Below are 22500 nucleotides of genomic sequence, written 5' to 3'. Positions count from 1 at the left end.
AATCCAGAAGACACGCTAGCCTGAGCAACATAAGCTGGTTTCGATCCAGGACGTGTCTTTACAAATATATTATATAAAAATATAAGTATATACATGTAAATATGCGTATATTAAAAACGCAACTACAGGATAACACATATGGATGAAACTACTTGAATCTGCTTAAGAAGCTAAGACGAACAATGCTACTTTATTTACATGCAAGAGTAATTTAAAAGCCAATAGTACGGATTCTCATTTTTGTACGTCAAAATTGATTTACCACGGAGCCGTCTCTTATCCAGGGTATCCCAGGATAGGTCCTCACTCAAGTCGGCACAACGAATATCATAACTGGCACTAGTAAGAACTCTAGCAGTACGAGATTGAAATCTCTGCCGGAGGCTTATCCTTTGATAACTTGCTGCATGCAGTTGTCCCATAAAAGGGAACAATAATCAAAATCAACATATGTTTGTACAAGGCTCTTATATACATTCCCGAGTGAATTCAAAGGAAGAGATGGCCTAATACGTCTCATCGCTCCACTGCCCGGACTATCCTTCTTACAGATCATGTCAATATGGCTGTCCCAAGTACGTTTTTCATCAATCTGAACCCCTAGACATGTATGTGTGTCAATTTGAGAAACAGGTGTGTTGTTTACCCCAACGGGATGTTCGAAATTCTTATTACTAATATTATATGAAGACCCAAAAAGTATAAATTTAGACTTAGCTGGGTGCATTAGGAGTTTGTTTTCTATGAGCCAATTCCTGACATGTGCGAGGTAAGTATTCAATTTTAAGATATTAAAGTTCGTTGGTATCGTACGAAGATGCAAATATTTGTTGAAATTGAAACTAAATAGCTTTCCCAAGCGTCAACTTACCAAGACATGTTTTCCCATCGTAAGCCAGAGTGTAGCCTGACCAGCACCCGCACTTCACTTTTAAGTTACACAGGTTGTAACAAACCTGTTCGCAGTCACCATTCTCAAGCTGACACAGATCCGCTAAGGCACCTAGATAAGCAAAATGGAAGTGATGACATGTAAAATTTTAAAAGGCTAATAAATCCTCAAATAAAAGATAGACAAACAAACCCACAAAAAGAAAAATGTAGCGTTTAAAGGTATCTTATTTTTCAAGACTCTCTAACTTGAGATCATTTTTCTTTCACCTTAAAGGCACAAGTAGAACTAGCAATGATCATGATTACAACCAAAGAAAGCCTCACTTTAAAGAAGATCGGAATGAGCTAATTATATATGTGAAGAACAATCGCATTCCCTTAAAATATGGCAATGGGCATCATATTAAAACAAAACTCCCATACGTAGCTCAAACATAAAAATGGTGAACTTGTAAACGACTTCTACAAAGTCGTCAGGTCAATTATACCTTTATAATTAATTATAGTTACGGTACTCCCGTAAAATAATTCATTTAAAAAAAAAAATTATGCTTGATTTGATACTATGACTTCAAAAAGCATTTCACAGTTTTATCTTGCGAATAGGGCAAAATTTACCATGTGCTTGATGTTACATTTTCTTTCCTGATATTTCTTTTCGCATGTTTAACTATACGCTGTTCACAAAAGAGATCGATCAATCTAGAGATAGAGATATTGAGTTTTAATTGATTTCCGCCTTCTATTCGTTTCTCGACATTGATTGATATGTTTGGGAAGACTTTGTAAAGCGGCTACAAGTCTTTCATGCTTCCAAGCAAGCAACTGTCAAGATGTTTCCTAACTTCTGTTGGCTGAACGCAAAAACTGGCTGACTAAGGCTACTTACATCTCGAAAGAAATGATTAGAGCGCGAAAAGATGAGGTCAAGTAAGCGAGGAGGTATATACATCATTGAAATCCAGTTGCCTGCATTTCTGTGAATTTACGAGGTAACCCTCCCCATCCGGACCTCGATAGGAAGATGGAAATGAGCTATTCATATATGTGATGAACATTCGCACTCCTATAACTTATGGCATTGCTGATTATTTTAAAACAAGACGCGCATGCGTAGCTCAAACATAAAAATGTAGGATTGTAAACAACTTCTACAAATGCTACCCCTGCGGACAATTTTACCTTTATAACTAGTTATCAATATGGTACTCCCACAAAATAAGTCAGTAAAAGATACATTATTGTGTGCTTGATTTCCTCCTATCCCTTCAATGAGCATTTCACAGTAATGTCTTGCAAACCGGCCACACTTAGAAATGGGTACATTTAAGATGTGCTTGATGCCACAATTTCTTTCTTGATATGTCTTTTTGCATCTTGAACTATACGCTGTTGACCACAGAGATCGATCAATCTAGAGGTGGATATATTGAGTTTTAAGATATTTCCGCCTTCTTCTCATTTCTTCAGGGACATTGCTTTATATGTTTTGGAAGACTTTGTAAGGCGGCTACAAGTCTTTCATGCTTCCAAGCAAGCAAGTGTCAAGATGTTTCCTACCTCCTGTTGGCTGAACGCAAAAAAGGGCTGACTAAGGCTACTTACATCTGGAAAGAAATGATTAGAGCGCGAAAAGATGAGGTCAAGTAAGCGAGGAGGGATATACATCAATGAAATAGAGTTGCCTGCATTTCTGTGAATTTACGAGGTAACCCTCCCCATCCGGACCTCGATAGGAAGATGGGAATGAGCTACTTATATATGTGATCAACATTTGCACTCCTTTAACTTATGGCATTGCTGATTATTTTAAAGAAAACGCGCATGCGTAGCTAAAATATATAAATGGTGGACTTGTGAACGACTTCTTCGGATTCTCTCCCTACAGTCAATTTTACCTTTATAACTAATTGTAAATACGGTACTAAAGTATAATAACTCAGTAAAAGATATATTATTGTGTTCTTGATTTGCTAGTATGATTTCAGTGAGTATTTCAAACAAATTTCTTTCCGACAGGGTAGGCTGAGAAATAGGTACATTTAAGATGTGTTTGAAGCCACATTTTTTTCTGACATTACTTTTTGCATCTCATACTATATACTGTTGACCACAGAGATCAATCAATCTAGAGCTGGACATTTTGAGTTTTAATTGATTTCCGCCTTCTTGTCATTTCTAGACATTCCTTGACATGTTTTGGAAGACTTTGTAAAGCGGCTACAAGTCCTTCATGCATCTAAGCAAGCAAGTGTCAAGATGTTTCCTATCTCCTGTTGGCTGAACTAAAAAAATGGCTGACTAAGACCACTTACATCTCGAAAGAAATGATTAGAGCGCGAAAAGATGAGGTCAAGTAAGCGAGGAGGGATATACATCATTGAAATCCAGTTGCCTGCATTTCTGTGAATTTACGAGGTAACCCTCCCCATCCGGACCTCGATAGGAAGATGGGAATGAGCTACTTATATATGTGATCAACATTTGCACTCCTTTAACTTATGGCATTGCTGATTATTTTAAAGAAAACGCGCATGCGTAGCTAAAATATATAAATGGTGGACTTGTGAACGACTTCTTCGGATTCTCTCCCTATAGTCAATTTTACTTTAATACCGTACTAAAGTGTAATAACTCAGTAAAAGATATATTATTGTGTTCTTGATTTGCTAGTATGATTTCAGTGAGTATTTCAAACAAATTTCCTGCGGACAGGGTAAGCTGAGAAATGGGTACATTTAAGATGTGTTTAAAGCCACATTTTTTTCTGACATTACTTTTTGCATCTCATACTATGTACTGTTGACCACAGAGATCAATCAATCTAGAGCTGGACATTTTGAGTTTTAATTGATATCCGCCTTCTTGTCATTTCTAGACATTCCTTGACATGTTTTGGAGGACTTTGTAAAGCGACTACAAGTCCTTCAAGCATCTAAGCAAGCAAAACTAAAAAAATGGCTGACTAAGACTACTTACATCTGGAAAGAAATGATTAGAGCGCGAAAAGATGAGGTCAAGTAAGCGAGGAGGGATATACATCATTGAAATCCAGTTGCCTGCATTTCTGTGAATTTTCGAGGTAACCCTCCTTATCCGGACCTCGATAGGAAGATGGGAATGAGCTACTTATATATGTGATCAACATTTGTACTCCTTTAACTTATGGCATTGCTGATTATTTTAAAGAAAACGCGCATGCGTAGCTAAAATATATAAATGGTGGACTTGTGAACGACTTCTTCGGATTCTCTCCCTACAGTCAATTTTACCTTAATACGATACTAAAGTGTAATAACTCAGTAAAAGATATATTATTGTGTTCTTGATTTGCTAGTATGATTTCAGTGAGTATTTCAAACAAATTTCTTGCGGACAGGGTAGGCTGAGAAATGGGTACATTTAAGATGTGTTTGAAGCCACATTTTTTTCTGACATTACTTTTTGCATCTCATACTATATACTGTTGACCACAGAGATCAATCAATCTAGAGCTGGACAGTTTGAGTTTTAATAGATTTCCGCCTTCTTTTCATTTCTAGACATTCCTTGACATGTTTTGGAAGACTTTGTAAAGCGGCTACAAGTCCTTCATGCATCTAAGCAAGCAAGTGTCAAGATGTTTCCTTTCTCCTGTTGGCTGAATTAAAAAAATGGCTGACTAAGACTACTTACATCTGGAAAGAAATGATTAGAGCGCGAAAAGATGAGGTCAAGTAAGCGAGGAGGGATATACATCATTGACATCCAGTTGCCTGCATTTCTGTGAATTTACGAGGTAACCCTCCCCATCCGGACCTCGATAGGAAGATGGGAATGAGCTAATTATATATGTGATCAACATTTGCACGCCTTTAACTTATGGCATTGCTGATTATTTTAAAGAAAACGCGCATGCGTAGCTAAAATATATAAATGGTGGACTTGTGAACGACTTCTTCGGATTCTCTCCCTACAGTCAATTTTACCTTTATAACTAATTGTAAATACGGTACTAAAGTATAATAACTCAGTAAAAGATATATTATTGTGTTCTTGATTTGCTAGTATGATTTCAGTGAGTATTTCAAACAAATTTCTTGCGGACAGGGTAGGCTGAGAAATGGGTACATTTAAGATGTGTTTGAAGCCACACTTTTTTCTGACATTACTTTTTGCATCTCATACTATATACTGTTGACCACAGAGATCAATCAATCTAGAGCTGGACATTTTGAGTTTTAATTGATTTCCGCCTTCTTGTCATTTCTAGACATTCCTTGACATGTTTTGGAAGACTTTGTAAAGCGGCTACAAGTCCTTCATGCATCTAAGCAAGCAAGTGTCAAGATGTTTCCTACCTCCTGTTGGCTGAATTAAAAAAATGGCTGACTAAGACTACTTACATCTGGAAAGAAATGATTAGAGCGCGAAAAGATGAGGTCAAGTAAGCGAGGAGGGATATACATCATTGACATCCAGTTGCCTGCATTTCTGTGAATTTACGAGGTAACCCTCCCCATCCGGACCTCGATAGGAAGATGGGAATGAGCTACTTATATATGTGATCAACATTTGCACGCCTTTAACTTATGGCATTGCTGATTATTTTAAAGAAAACGCGCATGCGTAGCTAAAATATATAAATGGTGGTCTTGTGAACGACTTCTTCGGATTCTCTCCCTACAGTTAATTTTACCTCTATAACTAATTGTAAATACGGTACTAAAATATAATAACTCAGTAAAAGATATATTATTGTGTTCTTGATTTGCTAGTATGATTTCAGTGAGTATTTCAAACAAATTTCTTGCAGACAGGGTAGGCTGAGAAATGGGTACATTTAAGATGTGTTTGAAGCCACATTTTTTTCTGACATTACTTTTTGCATCTCATACTATATACTGTTGACCACAGAGATCAATCAATCTAGAGCTGGACAGTTTGAGTTTTAATAGATTTCCGCCTTCTTTTCATTTCTAGACATTCCTTGACATGTTTTGGAAGACTTTGTAAAGCGGCTACAAGTCCTTCGTGCATCTAAGCAAGCAAGTGTCAAGATGTTTCCTTTCTCCTGTTGGCTGAACTAAAAAAATGGCTGACTAAGACCACTTACATCTCGAAAGAAATGATTAGAGCGCGAAAAGATGAGGTCAAGTAAGCGAGAAGGGATATACATCATTGAAATCCAGTTGCCTGCATTTCTGTGAATTTACGAGGTAACCCTCCCCATCCGGACCTCGATAGGAAGATGGGAATGAGCTACTTATATATGTGATCAACATTTGCACTCCTTTAACGTATGGCATTGCTGATTATTTTAAAGAAAACGCGCATGCGTAGCTAAAATATATAAATGGTGGACTTGTGAACGACTTCTTCGGATTCTCTCCCTATAGTCAATTTTACCTTAATACCGTACTAAAGTGTAATAACTCAGTAAAAGATATATTATTGTGTTCTTGATTTGCTAGTATGATTTCAGTGAGTATTTCAAACAAATTTCCTGCGGACAGGGTAAGCTGAGAAATGGGTACATTTAATATGTGTTTAAAGCCACATTTTTTTCTGACATTACTTTTTCCATCTCATACTATGTACTGTTGACCACAGAGATCAATCAATCTAGAGCTGGACATTTTGAGTTTTAATTGATATCCGCCTTCTTGTCATTTCTAGACATTCCTTGACATGTTTTGGAGGACTTTGTAAAGCGACTACAAGTCCTTCAAGCATCTAAGCAAGCAAAACTAAAAAAATGGCTGACTAAGACTACTTACATCTGGAAAGAAATGATTAGAGCGCGAAAAGATGAGGTCAAGTAAGCGAGGAGGGATATACATCATTGAAATCCAGTTGCCTGCATTTCTGTGAATTTTCGAGGTAACCCTCCTTATCCGGACCTCGATAGGAAGATGGGAATGAGCTACTTATATATGTGATCAACATTTGTACTCCTTTAACTTATGGCATTGCTGATTATTTTAAAGAAAACGCGCATGCGTAGCTAAAATATATAAATGGTGGACTTGTGAACGACTTCTTCGGATTCTCTCCCTACAGTCAATTTTACCTTAATACGATACTAAAGTGTAATAACTCAGTAAAAGATATATTATTGTGTTCTTGATTTGCTAGTATGATTTCAGTGAGTATTTCAAACAAATTTCTTGCGGACAGGGTAGGCTGAGAAATGGGTACATTTAAGATGTGTTTGAAGCCACATTTTTTTCTGACATTACTTTTTGCATCTCATACTATATACTGTTGACCACAGAGATCAATCAATCTAGAGCTGGACATTTTGAGTTTTAATTGATTTCCCCCTTCTTGTCATTTCTAGACATTCCTTGACATGTTTTGGAAGAATTTGTAAAGCGGCTACAAGTCCTTCATGCATCTAAGCAAGCAAGTGTCAAGATGTTTCCTATCTCTTGTTGGCTGAATTAAAAAAATGGCTGACTAAGACTACTTACATCTGGAAAGAAATGATTAGAGCGCGAAAAGATGAGGTCAAGTAAGCGAGGAGGGATATACATCATTGAAATCCAGTTGCCTGCATTTCTGTGAATTTACGAGGTAACCCTCCCCATCCGGACTTCGATAGGAAGATGGGAATGAGCTACTTATATATGTGATCAACATTTGCACGCCTTTAACTTATGGCATTGCTGATTATTTTAAAGAAAACGCGCATGCGTAGCTAAAATATATAAATGGTGGTCTTGTGAACGACTTCTTCGGATTCTCTCCCTACAGTTAATTTTACCTCTATAACTAATTGTAAATACGGTACTAAAATATAATAACTCAGTAAAAGATATATTATTGTGTTCTTGATTTGCTAGTATGATTTCAGTGAGTATTTCAAACAAATTTCTTGCAGACAGGGTAGGCTGAGAAATGGGTACATTTAAGATGTGTTTGAAGCCACATTTTTTTCTGACATTACTTTTTGCATCTCATACTATATACTGTTGACCACAGAGATCAATCAATCTAGAGCTGGACAGTTTGAGTTTTAATAGATTTCCGCCTTCTTTTCATTTCTAGACATTCCTTGACATGTTTTGGAAGACTTTGTAAAGCGGCTACAAGTCCTTCATGCATCTAAGCAAGCAAGTGTCAAGATGTTTCCTTTCTCCTGTTGGCTGAATTAAAAAAATGGCTGACTAAGACTACTTACATCTGGAAAGAAATGATTAGAGCGCGAAAAGATGAGGTCAAGTAAGCGAGGAGGGATATACATCATTGACATCCAGTTGCCTGCATTTCTGTGAATTTACGAGGTAACCCTCCCCATCCGGACCTCGATAGGAAGATGGGAATGAGCTAATTATATATGTGATCAACATTTGCACGCCTTTAACTTATGGCATTGCTGATTATTTTAAAGAAAACGCGCATGCGTAGCTAAAATATATAAATGGTGGACTTGTGAACGACTTCTTCGGATTCTCTCCCTACAGTCAATTTTACCTTTATAACTAATTGTAAATACGGTACTAAAGTATAATAACTCAGTAAAAGATATATTATTGTGTTCCTGATTTGCTAGTATGATTTCAGTGAGTATTTCAAACAAATTTCTTGCGGACAGGGTAGGCTGAGAAATGGGTACATTTAAGATGTGTTTGAAGCCACACTTTTTTCTGACATTACTTTTTGCATCTCATACTATATACTGTTGACCACAGAGATCAATCAATCTAGAGCTGGACATTTTGAGTTTTAATTGATTTCCCCCTTCTTGTCATTTCTAGACATTCCTTGACATGTTTTGGAAGAATTTGTAAAGCGGCTACAAGTCCTTCATGCATCTAAGCAAGCAAGTGTCAAGATGTTTCCTATCTCTTGTTGGCTGAATTAAAAAAATGGCTGACTAAGACTACTTACATCTGGAAAGAAATGATTAGAGCGCGAAAAGATGAGGTCAAGTAAGCGAGGAGGGATATACATCATTGAAATCCAGTTGCCTGCATTTCTGTGAATTTACGAGGTAACCCTCCCCATCCGGACTTCGATAGGAAGATGGGAATGAGCTACTTATATATGTGATCAACATTTGCACGCCTTTAACTTATGGCATTGCTGATTATTTTAAAGAAAACGCGCATGCGTAGCTAAAATATATAAATGGTGGTCTTGTGAACGACTTCTTCGGATTCTCTCCCTACAGTTAATTTTACCTCTATAACTAATTGTAAATACGGTACTAAAATATAATAACTCAGTAAAAGATATATTATTGTGTTCTTGATTTGCTAGTATGATTTCAGTGAGTATTTCAAACAAATTTCTTGCAGACAGGGTAGGCTGAGAAATGGGTACATTTAAGATGTGTTTGAAGCCACATTTTTTTCTGACATTACTTTTTGCATCTCATACTATATACTGTTGACCACAGAGATCAATCAATCTAGAGCTGGACAGTTTGAGTTTTAATAGATTTCCGCCTTCTTTTCATTTCTAGACATTCCTTGACATGTTTTGGAAGACTTTGTAAAGCGGCTACAAGTCCTTCATGCATCTAAGCAAGCAAGTGTCAAGATGTTTCCTTTCTCCTGTTGGCTGAATTAAAAAAATGGCTGACTAAGACTACTTACATCTGGAAAGAAATGATTAGAGCGCGAAAAGATGAGGTCAAGTAAGCGAGGAGGGATATACATCATTGACATCCAGTTGCCTGCATTTCTGTGAATTTACGAGGTAACCCTCCCCATCCGGACCTCGATAGGAAGATGGGAATGAGCTAATTATATATGTGATCAACATTTGCACGCCTTTAACTTATGGCATTGCTGATTATTTTAAAGAAAACGCGCATGCGTAGCTAAAATATATAAATGGTGGACTTGTGAACGACTTCTTCGGATTCTCTCCCTACAGTCAATTTTACCTTTATAACTAATTGTAAATACGGTACTAAAGTATAATAACTCAGTAAAAGATATATTATTGTGTTCTTGATTTGCTAGTATGATTTCAGTGAGTATTTCAAACAAATTTCTTGCGGACAGGGTAGGCTGAGAAATGGGTACATTTAAGATGTGTTTGAAGCCACATTTTTTTCTGACATTACTTTTTGCATCTCATACTATATACTGTTGACCACAGAGATCAATCAATCTAGAGCTGGACATTTTGAGTTTTAATTGATTTCCGCCTTCTTGTCATTTCTAGACATTCCTTGACATGTTTTGGAAGACTTTGTAAAGCGGCTACAAGTCCTTCATGCATCTAAGCAAGCAAGTGTCAAGATGTTTCCTACCTCCTGTTGGCTGAATTAAAAAAATGGCTGACTAAGACTACTTACATCTGGAAAGAAATGATTAGAGCGCGAAAAGATGAGGTCAAGTAAGCGAGGAGGGATATACATCATTGACATCCAGTTGCCTGCATTTCTGTGAATTTACGAGGTAACCCTCCCCATCCGGACCTCGATAGGAAGATGGGAATGAGCTACTTATATATGTGATCAACATTTGCACGCCTTTAACTTATGGCATTGCTGATTATTTTAAAGAAAACGCGCATGCGTAGCTAAAATATATAAATGGTGGTCTTGTGAACGACTTCTTCGGATTCTCTCCCTACAGTTAATTTTACCTCTATAACTAATTGTAAATACGGTACTAAAATATAATAACTCAGTAAAAGATATATTATTGTGTTCTTGATTTGCTAGTATGATTTCAGTGAGTATTTCAAACAAATTTCTTGCAGACAGGGTAGGCTGAGAAATGGGTACATTTAAGATGTGTTTGAAGCCACATTTTTTTCTGACATTACTTTTTGCATCTCATACTATATACTGTTGACCACAGAGATCAATCAATCTAGAGCTGGACAGTTTGAGTTTTAATAGATTTCCGCCTTCTTTTCATTTCTAGACATTCCTTGACATGTTTTGGAAGACTTTGTAAAGCGGCTACAAGTCCTTCGTGCATCTAAGCAAGCAAGTGTCAAGATGTTTCCTTTCTCCTGTTGGCTGAACTAAAAAAATGGCTGACTAAGACCACTTACATCTCGAAAGAAATGATTAGAGCGCGAAAAGATGAGGTCAAGTAAGCGAGAAGGGATATACATCATTGAAATCCAGTTGCCTGCATTTCTGTGAATTTACGAGGTAACCCTCCCCATCCGGACCTCGATAGGAAGATGGGAATGAGCTACTTATATATGTGATCAACATTTGCACTCCTTTAACGTATGGCATTGCTGATTATTTTAAAGAAAACGCGCATGCGTAGCTAAAATATATAAATGGTGGACTTGTGAACGACTTCTTCGGATTCTCTCCCTATAGTCAATTTTACCTTAATACCGTACTAAAGTGTAATAACTCAGTAAAAGATATATTATTGTGTTCTTGATTTGCTAGTATGATTTCAGTGAGTATTTCAAACAAATTTCCTGCGGACAGGGTAAGCTGAGAAATGGGTACATTTAATATGTGTTTAAAGCCACATTTTTTTCTGACATTACTTTTTCCATCTCATACTATGTACTGTTGACCACAGAGATCAATCAATCTAGAGCTGGACATTTTGAGTTTTAATTGATATCCGCCTTCTTGTCATTTCTAGACATTCCTTGACATGTTTTGGAGGACTTTGTAAAGCGACTACAAGTCCTTCAAGCATCTAAGCAAGCAAAACTAAAAAAATGGCTGACTAAGACTACTTACATCTGGAAAGAAATGATTAGAGCGCGAAAAGATGAGGTCAAGTAAGCGAGGAGGGATATACATCATTGAAATCCAGTTGCCTGCATTTCTGTGAATTTTCGAGGTAACCCTCCTTATCCGGACCTCGATAGGAAGATGGGAATGAGCTACTTATATATGTGATCAACATTTGTACTCCTTTAACTTATGGCATTGCTGATTATTTTAAAGAAAACGCGCATGCGTAGCTAAAATATATAAATGGTGGACTTGTGAACGACTTCTTCGGATTCTCTCCCTACAGTCAATTTTACCTTAATACGATACTAAAGTGTAATAACTCAGTAAAAGATATATTATTGTGTTCTTGATTTGCTAGTATGATTTCAGTGAGTATTTCAAACAAATTTCTTGCGGACAGGGTAGGCTGAGAAATGGGTACATTTAAGATGTGTTTGAAGCCACATTTTTTTCTGACATTACTTTTTGCATCTCATACTATATACTGTTGACCACAGAGATCAATCAATCTAGAGCTGGACATTTTGAGTTTTAATTGATTTCCCCCTTCTTGTCATTTCTAGACATTCCTTGACATGTTTTGGAAGAATTTGTAAAGCGGCTACAAGTCCTTCATGCATCTAAGCAAGCAAGTGTCAAGATGTTTCCTATCTCTTGTTGGCTGAATTAAAAAAATGGCTGACTAAGACTACTTACATCTGGAAAGAAATGATTAGAGCGCGAAAAGATGAGGTCAAGTAAGCGAGGAGGGATATACATCATTGAAATCCAGTTGCCTGCATTTCTGTGAATTTACGAGGTAACCCTCCCCATCCGGACTTCGATAGGAAGATGGGAATGAGCTACTTATATATGTGATCAACATTTGCACGCCTTTAACTTATGGCATTGCTGATTATTTTAAAGAAAACGCGCATGCGTAGCTAAAATATATAAATGGTGGTCTTGTGAACGACTTCTTCGGATTCTCTCCCTACAGTTAATTTTACCTCTATAACTAATTGTAAATACGGTACTAAAATATAATAACTCAGTAAAAGATATATTATTGTGTTCTTGATTTGCTAGTATGATTTCAGTGAGTATTTCAAACAAATTTCTTGCAGACAGGGTAGGCTGAGAAATGGGTACATTTAAGATGTGTTTGAAGCCACATTTTTTTCTGACATTACTTTTTGCATCTCATACTATATACTGTTGACCACAGAGATCAATCAATCTAGAGCTGGACAGTTTGAGTTTTAATAGATTTCCGCCTTCTTTTCATTTCTAGACATTCCTTGACATGTTTTGGAAGACTTTGTAAAGCGGCTACAAGTCCTTCATGCATCTAAGCAAGCAAGTGTCAAGATGTTTCCTTTCTCCTGTTGGCTGAATTAAAAAAATGGCTGACTAAGACTACTTACATCTGGAAAGAAATGATTAGAGCGCGAAAAGATGAGGTCAAGTAAGCGAGGAGGGATATACATCATTGACATCCAGTTGCCTGCATTTCTGTGAATTTACGAGGTAACCCTCCCCATCCGGACCTCGATAGGAAGATGGGAATGAGCTAATTATATATGTGATCAACATTTGCACGCCTTTAACTTATGGCATTGCTGATTATTTTAAAGAAAGCGCGCATGCGTAGCTAAAATATATAAATGGTGGACTTGTGAACGACTTCTTCGGATTCTCTCCCTACAGTCAATTTTACCTTTATAACTAATTGTAAATACGGTACTAAAATATAATAACTCAGTAAAAGATATATTATTGTGTTCCTGATTTGCTAGTATGATTTCAGTGAGTATTTCAAACAAATTTCTTGCGGACAGGGTAGGCTGAGAAATGGGTACATTTAAGATGTGTTTGAAGCCACACTTTTTTCTGACATTACTTTTTGCATCTCATACTATATACTGTTGACCACAGAGATCAATCAATCTAGAGCTGGACATTTTGAGTTTTAATTGATTTCCGCCTTCTTGTCATTTCTAGACATTCCTTGACATGTTTTGGAAGACTTTGTAAAGCGGCTACAAGTCCTTCATGCATCTAAGCAAGCAAGTGTCAAGATGTTTCCTACCTCCTGTTGGCTGAATTAAAAAAATGGCTGACTAAGACTACTTACATCTGGAAAGAAATGATTAGAGCGCGAAAAGATGAGGTCAAGTAAGCGAGGAGGGATATACATCATTGAAATCCAGTTGCCTGCATTTCTGTGAATTTACGAGGTAACCCTCCCCATCCGGACCTCGATAGGAAGATGGGAATGAGCTACTTATATATGTGATCAACATTTGCACTCCTTTAAATTATGGCATTGCTGATTATTTTAAAGAAAACGCGCATGCGTAGCTAAAATATATAAATGGTGGACTTGTGAACGACTTCTTCGGATTCTCTCCCTACAGTTAATTTTACCTTTATAACTAATTGTAAATACGGTACTAAAATATAATAACTAAGTAAAAGATATATTTTTGTGTTCTTGATTTGCTAGTATGATTTCAGTGAGTATTTCAAACAAATTTCTTGCGGACAGGGTAGGCTGAGAAATGGGTACATTTAAGATGTGTTTAAAGCCACATTTTTTTCTGACATTACTTTTTGCATCTCATACTATATACTGTTGACCACAGAGATCAATCAATCTAGAGCTGGACATTTTGAGTTTTAATTGATTTCCGCCTTCTTGTCATTTCTAGACATTCCTTGACATGTTTTGGAAGACTTTGGAAAGCGGCTACAAGTCCTTCATGCATCTAAGCAAGCAAGTGTCAAGATGTTTCCTATCTCTTGTTGGCTGAATTAAAAAAATGGCTGACTAAGACTACTTACATCTGGAAAGAAATGATTAGAGCGCGAAAAGATTAGGTCAAGTAAGCGAGGAGGAATATACATCATTGATATCCAGTTGCCTGCATTTCTGTGAATTTACCAGAAAACCCTCCCCATCCGGACCTCGATAGGAAGATGGGAATGAGCTACTTATATATGTGATCAACATTTGCACGCCTTCAACTTATGGCATTGCTGATTATTTTAAAGAAAACGCGCATGCGTAGCTAAAATATATTAATGGTGGACTTGTGAACGACTTCTTCGGATTCTCTCCCTACAGTCAATTTTACCTTTATAACTAATTGTAAATACGGTACTAAAATATAATAACTCAGTTAAAGATACATTATTGAGTTCTTGATTTGCTAGTATGATTTCAGTGAGTATTTCAAACAAATTTCTTGCGGACAGGGTAGGCTGAGAAATGGGTACATTTAAGATGTGTTTGAAGCCACATTTTTTTCTGACATTACTTTTTGCATCTCATACTATATACTGTTGACCACAGAGATCAATCAATCTAGAGCTGGACATTTTGAGTTTTAATAGATTTCCCCCTTCTTGTCATTTCTAGACATTCCTTGACATGTTTTGGAAGACTTTGTAAAGCGGCTACAAGTCCTTCATGCATCTAAGCAAGCAAGTGTCAAGATGTTTCCTATCTCCTGTTGGCTGAACTAAAAAAATGGCTGACTAAGACTACTTACATCTGGAAAGAAATGATTAGAGCGCGAAAAGATGAGGTCAAGTAAGCGAGGAGGGATATACATCATTGAAATCCAGTTGCCTGCATTTCTGTGAATTTACGAGGTAACCCTCCCCATCCGGACCTCGATAGGAAGATGGGAATGAGCTACTTATATATGTGAACATTATTTGCACTGCTTTAACTTATGGCATTGCTGATTATTTTAAAGAAAACGCGCATGCGTAGCTAAAATATATTAATGGTGGACTTGTGAACGACTTCTTCGGATTCTCTCCCTACAGTCAATTTTACCTTTATAACTAATTGTAAATACGGTACTAAAGTATAATAACTCAGTAAAAGATATATTATTGTGTTCTTGATTTGCTAGTATGATTTCAGTGAGTATTTCAAACAAATTTCTTGCGGACAGGGTAGGCTGAGAAATGGGTACATTTAAGATGTGTTTGAAGCCACATTTTTTTCTGACATTACTTTTTGCATCTCATACTATATACTGTTGACCACAGAGATCAATCAATCTAGAGCTGGACATTTTGAGTTTTAATTGATTTCCGCCTTCTTGTCATTTCTAGACATTCCTTGACATGTTTTGGAAGATTTTGGAAAGCGGCTACAAGTCCTTCATGCATCTAAGCAAGCAAGTGTCAAGATGTTTCCTATCTCCTGTTGGCTGAATTAAAAAAATGGCTGACTAAGACTACTTACATCTGGAAAGAAATGATTAGAGCGCGAAAAGATGAGGTCAAGTAAGCGAGGAGGGATATACATCATTGAAATCCAGTTGCCTGCATTTCTGTGAATTTACGAGGTAACCCTCCCCGTCCGGACCTCGATAGGAAGATGGGAATGAGCTACTTATATATGTGAACATTATTTGCACTCCTTTATTTTATGGCATTGCTGATTATTTTAAAGAAAACGCGCATGCGTAGCTAAAATATATTAATGGTGGACTTGTGAACGACTTCTTCGGATTCTCTCCCTACAGTCAATTTTATCTTTATAACTAATTGTAAATACGGTACTAAAGTATAATAACTCAGTAAAAGATATATTATTGTGTTCTTGATTTGCTAGTATGATTTAAGTGAGTATTTCAAACAAATTTCTTGCGGACAGGGTAGGCTGAGAAATGGGTACATTTAAGATGTGTTTGAAGCCACATTTTTTTATGACATTACTTTTTGCATCTCATACTATATACTGTTGACCACAGAGATCACTCAATTTAGAGCTGGACATTTTCAGTTTTAATAGATTTCCCCCTTCTTGTCATTTCTAGACATTCCTTGACATGTTTTGGAAGACTTTGTAAAGCGGCTACAAGTCCTTCATGCATCTAAGCAAGAAAGTGTCAAGATCTTTCCTATCTCCTATTGGCTGAGCTAAAAAAATGGCTGACTAAGACTACTTACATCTGGAAAGAAATGATTAGAGCGCGAAAAGATGAGGTCAAGTAAGCGAGGAGGGATATACATCATTGAAATCCAGTTGCCTGCATTTCTGTGAATTTACGAGGTAACCCTCCCCATCCGGACCTCGATAGGAAGATGGGAATGAGCTACTTATATATGTGATCAACATTTGCACGCCTTTAACTTATGGCATTGCTGATTATTTTAAAGAAAACGCGCATGCGTAGCTAAAATATATAAATAGTGGACTTGTGAACGACTTCTTTGGATTCTCTCCCTACAGTCAATTTTACCTTTATAACTAATTGTAAATACGGTGCTAAAATATAATAACTCAGTAAAAGATATATTATTGTGTTCTTGATTTGCTAGTATGATTTCAGTGAGTATTTCAAACAAACTTCTTGCGGACAGGGTAGGCTGAGAAATGGGTACATTTAAGATGTGTTTGAAGCCACACTTTTTTTTCTGACATTACTTTTTGCATCTCATACTATATACTGTTGACCACAGAGATCAATCAATCTAGAGCTGGTTATTTTGAGTTTTAATTGATTTCCGCCTTCTTGTCATTTCTAGACATTCCTTGACATGTTTTGGCAGACTTTGTAAAGCGGCTACAAGTCCTTCATGCATCTAAGCAAGCAAGTGTCAAGATGTTTCCTATCTCCTGTTGGCTGAATTAAAAAAATGGCTGACTAAGACTACTTACATCTGGAAAGAAATGATTAGAGCGCGAAAAGATGAGGTCAAGTAAGCGAGGAGGGATATACATCATTGAAATCCAGTTGCCTGCATTTCTGTGAATTTACGAGGTAACCCTCCCCATCCGGACCTCGATAGGAAGATGGGAATGAGCTACTTATATATGTGATCAACATTTGCACTCCTTTAACTTATGGCATTGCTGATTATTTTAAAGAAAACGCGCATGCGTAGCTAAAATATATAAATGGTGGACTTGTGAACGACTTCTTCGGATTCTCTCCCTACAGTCAATTTTACCTTTATAACTAATTGTAAATACGGTGCTAAAATATAATAACTCAGTAAAAGATATATTATTGTGTTCTTGATTTGCTAGTATGATTTCAGTGAGTATTTCAAACAAACTTCTTGCGGACAGGGTAGGCTGAGAAATGGGTACATTTAAGATGTGTTTGAAGCCACACTTTTTTCTGACATTACTTTTTGCATCTCATACTATATACTGTTGACCACAGAGATCAATCAATCTAGAGCTGGTTATTTTGAGTTTTAATTGATTTCCGCCTTCTTGTCATTTCTAGACATTCCTTGACATGTTTTGGCAGACTTTGTAAAGCGGCTACAAGTCCTTCATGCATCTAAGCAAGCAAGTGTCAAGATGTTTCCTATCTCCTGTTGGCTGAATTAAAAAAATGGCTGACTAAGACTACTTACATCTGGAAAGAAATGATTAGAGCGCGAAAAGATGAGGTCAAGTAAGCGAGGAGGGATATACATCATTGAAATCCAGTTGCCTGCATTTATGTGAATTTACGAGGTAACCCTCCCCATCCGGACCTCGATAGGAAGATGGGAATGAGCTACTTATATATGTGATCAACATTTGCACGCCTTTAACTTATGGCATTGCTGATTATTTTAAAGAAAACGCGCATGCGTAGCTAAAATATATAAATGGTGGACTTGTGAACGACTTCTTCGGATTCTCTCCCTACAGTCAATTTTACCTTTATAACTAATTGTAAATACGGTACTAAAATATAATAACTCAGTAAAAGATACATTATTGAGTTCTTGATTTGCTAGTATGATTTCAGTGAGTATTTCAAACAAATTTCTTGCGGACAGGGTAGGCTGAGAAATGGGTACATTTAAGATGTGGTTGAAGCCACATTTTTTCTGACATTACTTTTTGCATCTCATACTATATACTGTTGACCACAGAGATCAATCAATCTAGAGCTGGACATTTGGAGTTTTAATTGATTTCCGCCTTCTTGTCATTTCTAGACATTCCTTGACATGTTTTGGAAGACTTTGGAAAGCGGCTACAAGTCCTTCATGCATCTAAGCAAGCAAGTGTCAAGATGTTTCCTATCTCTTGTTGGCTGAATTAAAAAAATGGCTGACTAAGACTACTTACATCTGGAAAGAAATGATTAGAGCGCGAAAAGATTAGGTCAAGTAAGCGAGGAGGAATATACATCATTGATATCCAGTTGCCTGCATTTCTGTGAATTTACCAGGTAACCCTCCCCATCCGGACCTCGATAGGAAGATGGGAATGAGCTACTTATATATGTGATCAACATTTACACGCCTTTAACTTATGGCATTGCTGATTATTTTAAAGAAAACGCGCATGCGTAGCTAAAATATATTAATGGTGGACTTGTGAACGACTTCTTCGGATTCTCTCCCTACAGTCAATTTGACCTTTATAACTAATTGTAAATACGGTACTAAAATATAATAACTCAGTAAAAGATACATTATTGAGTTCTTGATTTGCTAGTATGATTTCAGTGAGTATTTCAAACAATTTTCTTGCGGACAGGGTAGGCTGAGAAATGGGTACATTTAAGATGTGTTTGAAGCCACATTTTTTTCTGACATTACTTTTTGCATCTCATACTATATACTGTTGACCACAGAGATCAATCAATCTAGAGCTGGACATTTTGAGTTTTAATAGATTTCCCCCTTCTTGTCATTTCTAGACATTCCTTGACATGTTTTGGAAGACTTTGTAAAGCGGCTACAAGTCCTTCATGCATCTAAGCAAGCAAGTGTCAAGATGTTTCCTATCTCCTGTTGGCTGAACTAAAAAAATGGCTGACTAAGACTACTTACATCTGGAAAGAAATGATTAGAGCGCGAAAAGATGAGGTCAAGTAAGCGAGGAGGGATATACATCATTGAAATCCAGTTGCCTGCATTTCTGTGAATTTACGAGGTAACCCTCCCCATCCGGACCTCGACAGGAAGATGGGAATGAGCTACTTATATATGTGAACATTATTTGCACTCCTTTAACTTATGGCATTGCTGATTATTTTAGAGAAAACGCGCATGCGTAGCTAAAATATATTAATGGTGGACTTGTGAACGAATTCTTCGGATTCTCTCCCTACAGTCAATTTTATCTTTATAACTATTTGTAAATACGGTACTAAAGTATAATAACTCAGTAAAAGATATATTATTGTGTTCTTGATTTGCTAGTATGATTTCAGTGAGTATTTCAAACAAATTTCTTGCGGAAATGGTAGGCTGAAAAATGGGTAAATTTAAGATGTGTTTGAAGCCACATTTTTTTCTGACATTACTTTTTGCATCTCATAATATATACTGTTGACCACAGAGATCAATCAATCTAGAGCTGGACATTTTGAGTTTTAATTGATTTCCGCCTTCTTGTCATTTCTAGACATTCCTTGACATGTTTTGGAAGACTTTGGAAAGCGGCTACAAGTCCTTCATGCATCTAAGCAAGCAAGTGTCAAGATGTTTCCTATCTCTTGTTGGCTGAATTAAAAAAATGGCTGACTAAGACTACTTACATCTGGAAAGAAATGATTAGAGCGCGAAAAGATGAGGTCAAGTAAGCGAGGAGGGATATACATCATTGAAATCCAGTTGCCTGCATTTCTGTGAATTTACGAGGTAACCCTCCCCATCCGGACCTCGATAGGAAGATGGGAATGAGCTACTTATATATGTGATCAACATTTGCACGCCTTTAACTTATGGCATTGCTGATTATTTTAAAGAAAACGCGCATGCGTAGCTAAAATATATTAATGGTGGACTTGTGAACGACTTCTTCGGATTCTCTCCCTACAGTCAATTTGACCTTTATAACTAATTGTAAATACGGTACTAAAATATAATAACTCAGTAAAAGATACATTATTGAGTTCTTGATTTGCTAGTATGATTTCAGTGAGTATTTCAAACAAATTTCTTGCGGACAGGGTAGGCTGAGAAATGGGTACATTTAAGATGTGTTTGAAGCCACATTTTTTTCTGACATTACTTTTTGCATCTCATACTATATACTGTTGACCACAGAGATCAATCAATCTAGAGCTGGACATTTTGAGTTTTAATTGATTTCCGCCTTCTTGTCATTTCTAGACATTCCTTGACATGTTTTGGAAGACTTTGTAAAGCGGCTACAAGTCCTTCATGCATCTAAGCAAGCAAGTGTCAAGATGTTTCCTATCTCCTGTTGGCTGAACTAAAAAAATGGCTGACTAAGACTACTTACATCTGGAAAGAAATGATTAGAGCGCGAAAAGATGAGGTCAAGTAAGCGAGGAGGGATATACATCATTGAAATCCAGTTGCCTGCATTTCTGTGAATTTACGAGGTAACCCTCCCCATCCGGACCTCGATAGGAAGATGGGAATGAGCTACTTATATATGTGATCAACATTTGCACTCCTTTAACTTATGGCATTGCTGATTATTTTAAAGAAAACGCGCATGCGTAGCTAAAATATATAAATGGTGGACTTGTGAACGACTTCTTCGGATTCTCTCCCTACAGTGAATTTTACCTTTATAACTAATTGTAAATTCGGTACTAAAATATAATAACTAAGTAAAAGATATATTTTTGTGTTCTTGATTTGCTAGTATGATTTCATTGAGTATTTCAAACAAATTTCTTGCGGACAGGGTAGGCTGAGAAATGGGTACATTTAAGATGTGTTTGAAGCCACATTTTTTTCTGACATTACTTTTTGCATCTCATACTATATACTGTTGACCACAGAGATCAATCAATCTAGAGCTGGACATTTTGAGTTTTAATTGATTTCCGCCTTCTTGTCATTTCTAGACATTCCTTGACATGTTTTGGAAGACTTTGGAAAGCGGCTACAAGTCCTTCATGCATCTAAGCAAGCAAGTGTCAAGATGTTTCCTATCTCTTGTTGCTGAATTAAAAAAATGGCTGACTAAGACTACTTACATCTGGAAAGAAATGATTAGAGCGCGAAAAGATTACGTCAAGTAAGCGAGGAGGGATATACATCATTGATATCCAGTTGCCTGCATTTCTGTGAATTTACCAGGTAACCCTCCCCATCCGGACCTCGATAGGAAGATGGGAATGAGCTACTTATATATGTGATCAACATTTGCACGCCTTTAACTTATGGCATTGCTGATTATTTTAAAGAAAACGCGCATGCGTAGCTAAAATATATAAATGGTGGACTTGTGAACGACTTCTTCGGATTCTCTCCCTACAGTCAATTTTACCTTTATAACTAATTGTAAATACGGTACTAAAGTATAATAACTTAGTAAAAGATATATTATTGTGTTCTTGATTTGCTAGTATGATTTGAGTAAGTATTTCAAACAAATTTCTTGCGGACAGGGTAGGCTGAGAAATGGGTACATTTAAGATGTGTTTGAAGCCACATTTTTTTTCTGACATTACTTTTTGCATCTCATACTATATACTGTTGACCACAGAGATCAATCAATCTACAGGTCGACATTTTGAGTTTTAATTGATTTCCGCCTTCTTCTCATTCCTAGACATTCCTTGACATGTTTTGGAAGAATTTGTAAAGCGGCTACAAGTCCTTCGTGCATCTAAGCAAGCAAGTGTCAAGATGTTTCCTATCTCCTGTTGGCTGAACTAAAAAAATGGCTGACTAAGACCCCTTACATCTCAAAAAAAATGATTAGAGCGCTAAAAGATGAAGTCAGGTAAGCGAGGAGGGATATACATCATTGAAATCCAGTTGCCTGCATTTCTGTGAATTTACGAGGTAACCCTCCCCATCCGGACCTCGATAGGAAGATGGGAATGAGCTACTTATATATGTGATCAACATTTGCACTCCTTTAACTTATGGCATTGCTGATTATTTTAAAGAAAACGCGCATGCGTAGCTAAAATATATAAATGGTGGACTTGTGAACGACTTCTTCGGATTCTCTCCCTACAGTCAATTTTACCTTTATA

At 36.8% G+C, this 22500-nt stretch overlaps 1 protein-coding gene across 1 annotated transcript in view; it reads right to left on the bottom strand.

Moving 5' to 3' along the window:
• The window catches only part of LOC138019372 (uncharacterized), a 129311-nt gene that overhangs the window by 31385 nt on the left and 75426 nt on the right, over positions 1-22500 (bottom strand). The window contains 1 exon segment of the mRNA XM_068866138.1: positions 872-1003. Within this exon segment, the coding sequence (XP_068722239.1) occupies positions 872-1003 (132 nt within the window).

Source organism: Montipora capricornis, chromosome 10 (genome assembly GCF_036669925.1).
Source record: "Montipora capricornis isolate CH-2021 chromosome 10, ASM3666992v2, whole genome shotgun sequence".
In the NCBI taxonomy this organism is placed as follows: domain Eukaryota; kingdom Metazoa; phylum Cnidaria; class Anthozoa; order Scleractinia; family Acroporidae; genus Montipora; species Montipora capricornis.
Note: the sequence above shows the minus strand (reverse complement) of the source record. Positions and strands in the feature narration are given on the sequence as shown.